The following is a 12332-nucleotide window of genomic DNA, read 5'->3' as shown; positions in this document are numbered from 1 at the left end:
TTCTTGGGGTAAAATCTTCATCATCTAGAATTAATATGTGTTGCGACCTTTTTGCCCAAACTCCTCCAAGAATCCAAGAATACGTTGTAGACCACGTGCTTTGTATATGTGTAGATTAGAGTGTTTATGTAGCCTATTTCATGCGTAAGACTCTGTGGTTTGAGTGCCGGTTTATCGGCCCGCTTATATAGTTAAATTTTGTTTACTGGGTCTCCCGGTTTTCTTCTGTTCTTACTTCTTATTGATGAGTTTTCCATGTTTCACACACATCATTTGCAACACAAAACTTAGCCATTAGTTAGCCCTCAACAGTCAACATTAACTTAAACCCCATTTATTTCAACAAAAAAAATATTTTTAAGTGGAAAATGAATTATTTTCTTAACATTTGGTTGTATTAAATATTCTCAACAATAATAATAGTTCAGGGGAGGAGTAGTGGTGGCAACAATGGTAGTTGGTCGAAGATGATTATGATGAAAGCATGCGGGTGGCAGCCAGCGACAGCTCACAATTGATGGCCAAAGTCTGGTTGTCACCAATGGATGATAAGCGAGCGAATCACCGTGATCAACAAATGGAGGTGGCGAAGGCAACTAAAGAATCATAAGAGGACAATAAATGGTTAAGTACGGCAAGCATTTTTTGAAAAAAATAACCTTAAAGTTTCATAAGAAGACAATAAATGACTCTTTTAACTTAAATTTAAAAGCATAACCGGCTCTATTTTCGCCCATTTTGAAAACTATATATCTTGTTTCATTCTGTACGTACTTGTGATATGGATCCATCGACTAGGGAGAAAGCAATTGACGATTTCATTTTGAAAGCAATTTTCAAATTACCACTAACCATCAGATAAGTAATTTACATTTGACACTAACAAGAATGATCATAAGTCACAACTTTTCAATTGATGCTCAAGCATCATTCTTTTAGGGTTTTTTTGTTTTTTTTTTTTGGGTGCAACCACATTCTTTTAGTTGTTTTGCTTGAACATATTCTATTTTTGTCAGGTACACTACTTTTTTCAATTATTAAAAACTTAAAACATCAAGTACATTTTAAACCCATGAACTCACCCTCCACTCATTCTTGTGGGAGGAAAAAATACGTATAGCAAAAAGTGATCAAAGCCATAACAAATGTAAGACTAGAAAATAACTAAAATCTACTGACTACTAAAGCAATTAAGTCTAAATCACTAATGTTTTTCCTATTTTCTATTTATCCAAAAAATACCAACCCTTTTAAGGGCAATTGTTAGTAAGCTTCAGTACACAATCTGTACATGCTAGTGAACAGGTTGTCATACTTATAACAGTCTGTACAATTTAAAAGAAGAGGAACATCTCATATATGACTGAAGCATGGCATGATACATTTAAGATTATGCAAGGAGATATAGTAGACATGATTGATGTTGCACACAAAATGTAAAATAAGAGGCGCAACCATACAAAAAGAATACTGCAGTGAGACCCCATTATAGTCTACATGATGAGCACAAACTTTCAGTCTGTCTTGTAGGCCCAACCATGTTCATCTAGAAATGCTTGCACTGCTTCCTTTATAGCCAAGTTTGGTATCAGCTGGGACTGGTCAAGTGGTTCACGAGTGACCGGATCAAACTTACCCACCTGGATTTTAGATAAATCAGATATCAATGCAATGGAAGGAAATTTCAGAACTCAAAACTTAAACACGCTATATCTAAAAGCAACATCACCTTCTCAAGATGGTCAAGAATCATTGCTCTCTCATATGTTACCCCACTTGGAGTGATGACAGGATCACGGAAAATATCAAGCGTGATTTTACAACAGAGGTAGTCTGGCACCTGACAAATACAGTCTCCACAACAAAATAAGGTAGCAATTCATCAAAAAAGACTCAAAGATTACTCCATTAAAAAGAGGTACCCAAGTACTCACCTCTGATGCACAGTCAGCCTCTGCAGCTTCTCTAAACACTCTTCTTAGAGTCTCTAAATGTTCCAAGTGGGAAGTAAGAGATTTGTCAGATTCATCCAGGAACCCTTCCATTTGATAAATGTCACGTATATGTTTTTCTTTAAGAGCAGTCTCGCAAGCTTCTCTGAGACATAAACAGAAACTATATGAAAAAGGATGGAAAAGAGCCAATGGCAAACAAACATGCAGAAACTACTCATAAAAGGGTGACCCCTTCCAACATCATATATGAAACTCACTGGGAAAACATACTTCAAGCTTTGCAGTTCCCATGAACGACTGGTTGATGCATTCTCCCACTCCAAGTATTTTGCTTTTGCGAGTTCCTGCCAGATTTCCTCCACCATGTAGCTCTTTGGGTTAGCACCCCTTCCCAGATCCAAAGCCTATACAAGAAAATTGATCAGATCTCAATAAAGTAGTATGCTTACGAAAATATCTTGTAAATTTTGACTCCAAAGAGCAGTAAAGTAACAGTAGACATTATAAAAAAACTTCTTTGCAATAAAGGGGAACAAGGATATGCCCACAAACTCTGTAAATTACTGGACTAGCACTAAGCATCTATTTAAACTTTTGAAATCTCATATCCAGGTAAGGTCATCAAATATTTCCCACAAACCATAAAACAGCATAATAATCAAATAAGTCCAGGCAAGACACCTGTGACCTGTCCCACAAGCAACAAGCCCAACTGATCTTCATTCCTAAATTCCCTCCAGTCAACCTTCCTTTTATCATTTGTAGCTTCAAAATCATGAAGGCCCCTTAACAGAGATCACCAAAAAAGATATTTTATCCTTCTTCTTTTAATAGATAATTGGATTTGAACCTATGGCGTCCAGTTCATGATGATTGCTCTATATCATCAAGTCAAGATACTAATTGGATTTTGGTGTAAGCAGGATTTAAATCCTGGTCCCTTATTTGAGGACATGAGCCTTTACCAGTTGTGCTAACTAAAACCCACAAGAAAACCATTTTAACCATGAAATCATTACTTCTTAACTATCCATATTTCCAGCTAACACTAGGAGCTCTCCTATCAGCCACTAGATGCCACCTAAGAAAGCATAAGCTATTACAAGTCAAGCACCATAACATCAGTCAACATGCATCACACTTGTTGCACTTTTTCCAATTTATAACGCTCCGTTTGTTTTGAAGTAAAATATTTTCCGTAAAATGTTTTCCCATTTTTAGGTGTTTGTTTGCATGTCATAACACTTCGAAACAAAACAACTGAAAATTCCAGGCCTGCTCTCAATTTCACAGCAAATGAAAAGAGCAAATATTCATAACTAGAGCTAATCTGAAATTCATCAATAAAAGTAACACGTTAAAATATAATGCCTATTTAATCCAAATTACAAAGTTTTTAGTGTAAAATTCAACATAGTAGAAGGTTAACAACGAAGTAATTTTTTCATAGATAAATCATTCAGTCAGGATTGAACTTGTGTCCTCACCTTCCACCTTTTTTTAAGTGAAAGGAGATCCATCTGGTCTGAGGTCCATTGGACAAAACAATAAAGATAATAATCAGACTACTAAATAATACCTTGAAACAGAAAACAGGCAACTTCCAGGCTTAAAATCTACCTATGCAACGCGCATAGTGAGTCTTGAAGCCACGACCTTACCTCAAATCCCATTATTGAGGGAGGAAAATATACAACATCTTCCTTAAGAAAAAATAAATTAAAGCATGCTTATCAATAAGCCAGATATAGGGTATTGATAAGTATATATAAGTCCTAAACAAATTGTGAAAAGCATAGAGTAATGGCCCAGTAAAGACATTCTAGCGAGGGGAAATTAACAAGGATAGCCATCCTATTATGTGTTTGGAAATAGTCTGGAAAAGAATTCCACCTATACAGACATGATTTTAAGTTAAATCATGAGTGCTACTTAAATATACAGTACTTATGTATGAGATGTCCATTCTATTATAACATTAAAAATTTGCCTAAAATCTGGTGGAAAATTTGTCAATCAATCAATGAGACAATTACCCTCTATAGTCCACCATACATGTAAAATTCTCCAAAAATTTGGAGTTCAATTACCATACATTATTTCTTCTAATTGACATTCAGTCATTTCCAGTAGAACATCTGCATCAAAGTCAAGCATGCCAAAATGAACACTCAAAAGAACTGTCTTCTACTACTTAACAAGTGATGCAGCCAACAAAGAGTTCAAATAAAAACAAGATTAAATACCAAAAGAGTCAAGAATTGTGATCTAGTTTCGATGGGATGCCTTCTTGGCACCTTCCCAGGGCTACTTTAGTTATTATTGAGCCTTAGTATAAAATTTCATTAAGTATAGGTTAGAATTTTGAAATTTGATGGTTCAGTTTCAATTAGGTTTTACTACAAGCAAGGTCGGTTTGTTAATCTCTAGATTTACTAGAATGGCTGTAATAGGCTACCCCAAAGGCCCATAGATCTTATTTTATGTTGAGTCCTTTTTCTAATTGGTTTAGAAGTTATTAAGTACTTTTATTTGCTATTAATAATCCTAGTCTTTCTTGGAAAAGGTATTATAAAAGCCTATATAAAATGATTTGTTATTATTTTTGTAGTACTAGTCTTTCCAGAAAAATGATCGACCAATAGCCTATATAAAAGCCTTTATGTAATCCAAAACGAAGATATAGAGATTGAATTTAATAAAATTTCAGCACCTTATTTTAAGCTTAGCAGGTGTGATTGCCTAGGATTTTTTTTTTCTTTGTTTCTCGTTCTATCTACTGTATCAACACAAACAGTTATCAATTGATTCAAGATCCAATCTTTTTATTTCCTAAGCCTACCTAAACCCTTCATCATCAAACCTATTCAAGAACGAATCCTTCAAGATCTCATCAAGAATCCTAATTTAGGGCTGCATTTCTAGAAATCCTACATCAACAGCATCTCAAAAGAAAATAGGAACAATGATGTACAGAGACATGAATACAATGTTTAACGGAAAAAAATAAATAAATAACATACATATCACTTGCAATAACAACCTCAAATGCAAAGACTTCAACAGTGACAGTAATGGAAATAGAATTTATGATTGGGATACTGTACCTGTCCTATGAGTTCATAGTTGAACCACATGTAATAACGTTGAATAAGAATTAATCCAAAAACTTAATGGGCTTAACTAGACAAAGAAAACATCAGCAGCAAAGGAGAAAACAATTTTTCAAGAACAATCAAGATCAGAAAACGCTTCGTACCTTCTGAAGTTCTTTGACTCCTTTAACATATTCTTGCCTCTGTAGCAATGCAAGTCCCAACAAATAGTGAGCCTGTTATATTGCAAAATTTTCAAAGCTATCTCTGAGATTATAATGATCTAATGGAGAAAATTTCACTTAATACAAGAAAATAATTAGACCCAAATAACAAATCATCTCGTTAACAATAATAATAAGCTAAGCAAACATATAGCAATACCATTAATAAAAGGAACTGCCAATCAGCGTAGGTACTATGTAGTAAAATGGTTACAATCTCATCACACCACTAAGTTACATCCAAAAACAATTACACAAACTGTTGGCAAGTCAACTCCCAAAAAGGAGCAAATCAATCTGAGGCAGCATTGTCAAAGTCAGTGTATACAAACTCAGACACACAAGAAACTAAAGAGGCTCATAACGTGATCCCATAACTGACCTAATATGTAAAGTCCTGACAGATCTCCTCCACATTATGATCTTATGATCATAAAAGGGAAACAAAACTCCGTAACACAGGCACACACATACAAAAACACATAAAATCCATGACAGCCCTCCTCTGCAACTTGATCCTTTCTTCTTCATAAAAGGGAAACAAAACTAAAAAATTACCTACACGCTCATGCATTTGTAAGAGCCATGACAGCCATCCTCCACAGCATGATCTTCAAGTTACACATTCATGCATGGAGACACAAACAAACATAGATACACACTCACTTAAAAGCCATGAACCCTACTTTATAATCCTATCATCCTCAACAACAGAAAGAATGCAACGATTACACACACGCACACATGCAAAAGCCATAGCAATCCTCCTCCACATCCAAGAATGATCATATCATTCTTTATAAGAAGGCAGTTAAGAAGCATGGGCATGGAAAAAGCCCCATTTAGGCTTGTTCATGTCACTGTGTTTGTGTTGAACACGAACACCTTTGAGATACGGTTGCATGCGTATCAATGCTGGGTCCAGGGAAAAAAAAATTATTTCCAACACAACAAGAGGAAAAATTAATCTCAAACACAGTCAACAATTAACCCTCTTACTCTGTCTCCATGGCCACTCAAATCGACCATCACCCAATCAAGTCAGCACCAATTGAAGTTCATCACTTCCTTTCTCTCTTGCCCAGTATAGATATATTCTTGAACTCTCACTTCTCTGATTATTGTTTGTCTTCTTTATTTTTATTTATTTATTTTTTTTAATTTTTTTTTTTAACTTTTTAGTTTTATTTTCTATATGAGTTGTGGACTCACTCACCCAATATATTAGTTTTTAGGGAAAATTACACCAACCTCCCTTGAGGATTCACGAATTTTTTATTTTTTTATTTTTTTATAATTGCAAAATACTATTGCAATTATAAAAACCTCAAGAGTGGAAGTTTCATTTCTTGAATTGTTTGAAGGAATATCATTTCATGAAAGGGGAGGTTGGTGTAATTTAATTTAGTTTCTAACTTTTTATTGTAATTTTTTTCAAAGTCATTGTTAAGCATGATATATATGTTTTTCACTTCACTTTTTCAACATTTTTATTAAGGAATTATTAAGCAGATCACTTAGCTGATTTTTTTTTTTTTTTTTTTAAATTATGGTATTTCGTTCAATTTTTAGAAAATCTGGCTACTATCTAAAATAAATAAAATATTCCTAAAATTATATAATAAATTATTATAGCCATGTCCCCCACTGTGTCATGTCCAGTGTTTCAAGAATTGTACGTCTTCATTTCTGTATCATATGGGCCCATATCCATGTTTCTAAGGAATGGGTGGGGGTGGGGAGAAGTCTCAAATACACACACACGAATAACAGCCGCAAGCAACCTTCTCTAAAGCATGATTTTATCACTATTACACATGCCAAGAGAAACTTTCACATGATCCTATCATCCTTGACAAAAGGGGCAAGGAAACTTCAAAGACGTGTTTGCATGCATGCAAAAGCCACAATATCCCTCCTCCATGGCATAATAGTATCATATCATCTCACACACACAAACAAATGCACATGACCCTATAATTCATTACAAGAGGGGGGGAAGGAAGGCTGAGATCAGATACAAAGACCATGACTCTCTCTCTCTCTCCACACATGGACGCATGCACACCACGCACAAGACAAGAAAGAAACCCCATCTATACATTTGAATTATCCCTCAAAGTCAAAAGAGCACAAGAAGAATAGAAGCCACTGGTAAAAAAAGCAATCACAGGACTTCACCATATCAAGCGTTTGCAAACTAACAATTAGTTTGTTTTGATGGAAAGCCTTTTGTAAAAATAGTTTTCCACATTTTTTGTGTTTGGTAGTATTCAAAAAGATTTTATATATTGAGTCAAAGGAAAACTATCTTTGGTCAAAGAAAGACCATATTAAAAATATACTTTATTTTTTAGAGATTTTTTCCTGCTAAAGTTTTTTGGAAAAAAAGCTAAACAGAAACATATCTTACACTCAGTCTCACTGTAAGCCCTCAATTGTATCTCTCTTCCATTTCTCTTCCTCTGTGACTCACTTTCAGTGATGAGTACTGCATATAATATGCATTTAGAAAATCATTTTGGTTTACACTTTTAACTTTTGCTGACTTCGTCAAATGGGCTGTTTGACCATTTTTCTACAGTTATGATTCTGTAAATTGTTATTTGAATCTGACTTGACAATACTTCTCATGTTGTAGCTTTAGAGATTGGCATCATGATAGCTACTATTATGGATCAGGAATACTTAGCAGGAGAAAACTACAAAATCATTACACAAAAAAAAATATATTAAATAACAAATGGCATAGGCTGCCCCAATTAATCAATGTTTACAGGTATCCAATTGTTGAAAAATAAGAACTAATGGGAAATGCAATTCCAAGGAAGTTTCTTTTATGTATTTTGATTTTTGTAGGATTAGCTGATTAGAATGCTCTATAGTTTTTTAGGCATAGTGAAATGAGAGGAATGAATTTTGTAACTAATATGCATTTAAATAAACATTGACATATAGTGCATACCAAGCACCAGGAAAAGCTTTCCAACTCACTTTCAAGGTTGCTACCAAACACATGAAAATGAGATAGTTTTCTAGAAATTTTTTTTGAAAAATGACTCGTTTTCCAGGAAAATTTAATGTTGAAACTTGAAACAAACAGAGCGTAAGGCACAAAGAAACCCCAGTGTGTCCGTGTTTGACACCCCAAGGACACTTCTGCAAGCATTTACTCATTATGTTGGGAGAAAGATATATTTTTTATTGAAAAAAGAATCCTTTATTTTTAGATTTTTTTTTAAAGATTTTGATAGTTGTAATTTATTTTGAAAAATGATAAATAAGCATTCAATATGCATATAAATAAATGTCTAAAAAATTAATTAATTAATTGTGATATCTCTGCCATGCCATGTCGTGTCCTAACTTTTCAAGAATTGTCACGTCACCATATCTCATGTCATGTTGTGTCTGTGGCTATGTCCACGCTTCATAGCCTAAAACCCAACAAGAATGCATAGAAAAATGTACTCCCATCTTATCAAACTCTAGTCAATTTTGAGTAATACCCTTTCTACAAACTCTAAACATTAAGAGCCACAAATTTGCCCAACCCTAAACTCACAAAAAGCACGCATAGACAGATTTCCTACATCTGTTCTGAGCTAGTAAATATTGGCACACATATTTTGGTCCCCGAAATTTATGTGAAGTTCCAATTTATAATAAATAATAATTAAAAAAAAATTATGCGATGGACTAGTAAAATAAATATATGATGAAAATTTTATATTGAACTAGAACAATAGTTTCAAAACTAATTGACGTTGAGCTTATAAATCAAGCCACAAATGCAAAAGTATGGTTGTTATGAGCAAAAGCATGGTTGATTTGAGCAAAAGCCCTAGCCAAACCTAGAAGTCCCTTAAACATCTAACTGCAACAACCAAGCCCTTAAGAATTGAATTCACATCTCAAGAAACACAAAACCCTAAATGTTTTCCATACAATTGGTATCAAAGCCATCGACCCGAGATGACTGAATGTGGAGCAACTCATAAACGATCCATAGAAGCAATCAAGAACAACCTTAACAAGATTAAAGAGTACGTGGCCATCTTCATTCAAGCCCAAAAGGCCAAAGACAATGGTGTGTTCATAATCTCTATATACCAAGGTCCGCCAAGATGGAATTCCCAAGATTCAAAGGCAGAGATCCGTGGTGTTGGATTTACAAAGCCAACCAATTCTTCGACTACTACACAACACACTGGCGCACCAAAGGATTTTAATGTCCTCACTCCACACGGAGGAGGAATCTTTGGTGCAGTTCCAAAAAGCAGCGGAATCAGGCATATTAACAAATTGGGTGGAGTTCAAAAACACCCTACAATATAGGTTTTGATCAAAAATCCATGATGGAATAATGAAGGCTCCCATGGTGGTGGACTATATGACTCAAAGCTCTTGTCCAACCCATTCAAGAATAAAATATTCAAGAGCCAATAAATCAAATGCCAGAGGTCCAAGAACCATCGAAGATGTAAGAGCTAACAACTCCAACAATTCAAGAGTTAAAAAAGTTCTCGAAGATGCAGAGATCATCGAACAACAAAAGATTCAAGAGTCTAAGACAAGTTTGGAGTTCTCTTGAAGGGTGGTCAATCAATGTGGGTCAGATCATCTTGAACTCAAGACCCCTCGCCAAAAACAAGTGTAGTAACAAGGTGATCAAAATGTCATTAACAAATTGACTGATTGTAAGGTGACCTTGAGGATAGACTATTGATAGTTAAAGGTGAAAAGATCCACCCACACCAGGCACCAATAAGGCCTAATCAAGAGGACAGGTACTTTAAAGAGGGAGCAATGTTAGGAGCGAAAGCCCTAGCAGAACTTGGAAGTCCTTTAAACACCTAACCACAGCAATCAAGCCCCCAAGAACCCAATTCACACCTCAGAGAACACAAACTCTAAGCGTGTTCCATAAAATGGTTCAAATCACCCAACAAATCAAGCACCCAAATGGAGCTATTAGAAACCTCTATGAGAAAGCTCAATCCAAAATTTTGAACACATCAAGGCATTTACTCAGAACTCAAACTTCAATAATTATTAACACCTATTGCTATTCTTATTAGATTGAGCCTCTATAGAAATTCCAGAAAATGACTCTTAATTCAAAACTATGACCTATAAATTATTAAACAAGAAGATAAATAATACATAAGACTTGTTGTTGTATTGACATCTTAAAAGGGAGAAAAAAGCTGGGAAAGTTGCAAAATTTCTGAGAAACCGTAGAAATAAGAATGAAAAGAATGGCATACCTTAACACAAGAGTTGTCAAGCAGAATAGCTTTCCGGCAATCTTCCTCGACTTTTAGCCAATCTCTATAAAAACAAATGCCATAACTAGGTGAAAGCTAAAAAGGGTCATTGAATTCAACCCCAAAACAACAAAAAAGAATCATTGCAAAGTGAAATGAAACTTAAAAAGGGTTAGTGCCCGTACATACTTCCGCTTGCGATGACACAAAGCACGATTCGTCAAATACACAGGAACATTTGGGCATAGCGTAATTGCCTTCAAAAATCAAATCCAAACCCACAGTCAATTTTTTTGGAACAAACACACAAAACCACAAGAACCCAACAAAATTTTTTGAAATTTAAGGCAAGCCCATTTGAGAAAATTCCATTAGAGTTAAAAAATAGTACCTCTGTATAAGCATCAATGGCGGCTCCAATACGATCTTTCTTGAAGTATGAGTTGCCGTCTTTCTTGAGTAACTCCGCTTGTTTGGCCGGTGACAATACACCATTTCCTCCTCTCATTTCCTCTTTTTTCTCTACAAGTTTTTATCTTTCTCTCTTTTTCTTTCTCTTTCTTTTTCTCTTTCCCTTTCTATGTGGGATGGGAAATGGAATTTTTTTTTAAAATAACAATAAATATTAAAAAATTTAGTTAATTGTCATATTTCAAAACAATTTTGAAAAATAACATCTCGAGTATCTAAAACTCGAGTTCCAGATGGAACTCGAGTTTTTAAGTCTCGATTTGAAGAAAAAAAATTGCGCTGAAAATCGAGTTTTAGAGACTCGATTTCCATAAATTGCAAAAAACGCCGCTATATGGCTTTAAAACGTCACTATAGGAATTAAAAACGTCACTATAGGGCACCCTAAACCTGGTACTTAGAAAAATTTTTTGCAGGAAAACGCCGCTATAGGGCTTTAAAACGTCACTGTAAGGCTTAAAAACGCCACTATAGGTGAAATTTTTTGCATAAAACTCGAGTCTTAAAGACTCGAGATCTATGTGGCATTTTCCCACCCAGACCGCGAGTCTTTAGCACTCGAGTTTTAAGATGGATCTCGAGTTTTAAAAACTCGAGATGCTACTTTTCTAAATTCTTTCAAACCGTTCCTAACTTACTATTTTGAATCACCCTCTGAATCCATTTTGCACAAAACCTCTGGGAAATGATAGAAACTGACTCGGAAGAGACCTTTGGAGTTAAAAGGATTTAATACATTATTAAATTATTGGTGGCAATATGGTAAAGTTCTTGTACCTTAACTTATTTAGTATTTATTTCTCAAAAAAAAAAAAAAACTTTATTACAGTATTTTTTTTCCTGAAGAAAAAAAAAAAACTTAATTAGTATTTAATTTTTTTTAAGGAAGTATTTAAAGAATTAGATATAGTAGTATAATTCTTTTTTTATAATATAAATAAACCAGTAGAATTATAAGGTAGATAGTTTTATCTTTTAATTTGTTAAAACAATTCTCATTTCATACTTAAAATAAAAAATTAAGAGAGTTTTTTTTTGGGTGGGGTAACGTAACAATTAAAAGAGTTTAAACATTTAAAACTGTTATTTATACACACCACCCAAACACCCCTTAGCCTCTCGAATTTTTTATTACTTTAAAAAAAAAAAATTAGCTTATTTTGAAGAAAAGATAGGTTATTTATCAATTTACTAAAAGCTTAGATAAGATATGGATTTTAAGCAAATTAAGTAACTTGTTTCCCTCTTCATTTAAGTCTATATGGGTTTTTAATGTTGATTTATTTTTCTTGAGTCAAGCTTTTTTTTTTTAATGTT

At 34.2% G+C, this 12332-nt stretch overlaps 1 protein-coding gene across 3 annotated transcripts; it reads right to left on the bottom strand.

Moving 5' to 3' along the window:
- Positions 1–318: 318 nt before the first annotated feature.
- Positions 319–11117, bottom strand: LOC115960708 (E3 ubiquitin-protein ligase CHIP). Of its 3 annotated transcripts, XR_004085227.1 has the most exons (9): positions 10936–11117; positions 10734–10801; positions 10545–10608; positions 5215–5286; positions 2226–2359; positions 1935–2097; positions 1730–1840; positions 1461–1640; positions 319–596 (listed from the first exon to the last, which is right to left on the bottom strand). XR_004085227.1 is itself a non-coding variant. In XM_031079680.1 (8 exons), the coding sequence occupies exons 1-8, from the start codon at positions 11050–11052 to the stop codon at positions 1515–1517; spliced, it is 855 nt and encodes a 284-aa protein (XP_030935540.1). In that variant the 5' UTR covers positions 11053–11117; the 3' UTR covers positions 1198–1514. The 3 variants fall into 3 exon arrangements, 2 of the variants coding, with proteins under 2 accessions (XP_030935540.1, XP_030935541.1); XM_031079680.1 differs by lacking the exon at positions 319–596 and having other exon boundaries at positions 1198–1640; XM_031079681.1 differs by lacking the exon at positions 319–596 and having other exon boundaries at positions 1198–1640; positions 5215–5253.
- Positions 11118–12332: the final 1215 nt, after the last annotated feature.

Source organism: Quercus lobata, chromosome 9 (assembly GCF_001633185.2).
Source record: "Quercus lobata isolate SW786 chromosome 9, ValleyOak3.0 Primary Assembly, whole genome shotgun sequence".
Classification (NCBI taxonomy): domain Eukaryota; kingdom Viridiplantae; phylum Streptophyta; class Magnoliopsida; order Fagales; family Fagaceae; genus Quercus; species Quercus lobata.
Note: the sequence above shows the minus strand (reverse complement) of the source record. Positions and strands in the feature narration are given on the sequence as shown.

What these genes read in the sequence shown, in the direction of transcription:
- LOC115960708 (XM_031079680.1), bottom strand. Translation starts at nt 11,052, where the DNA reads ATGAGAGGAGGAAATGGTGTATTGTCACCGGCCAAACAAGCGGAGTTA. An exon ending in GAGTCAAAGAACTTCAGAAG is followed by an intron (nt 2,360 to 5,214) that starts GTACGAAGCGTT and finishes TTTCTTGTATAG; the next exon opens with GCTTTGGATCTGGGAAGGGG. An exon ending in TTCTTGACCATCTTGAGAAG is followed by an intron (nt 1,641 to 1,729) that starts GTGATGTTGCTT and finishes TCTAAAATCCAG; the next exon opens with GTGGGTAAGTTTGATCCGGT.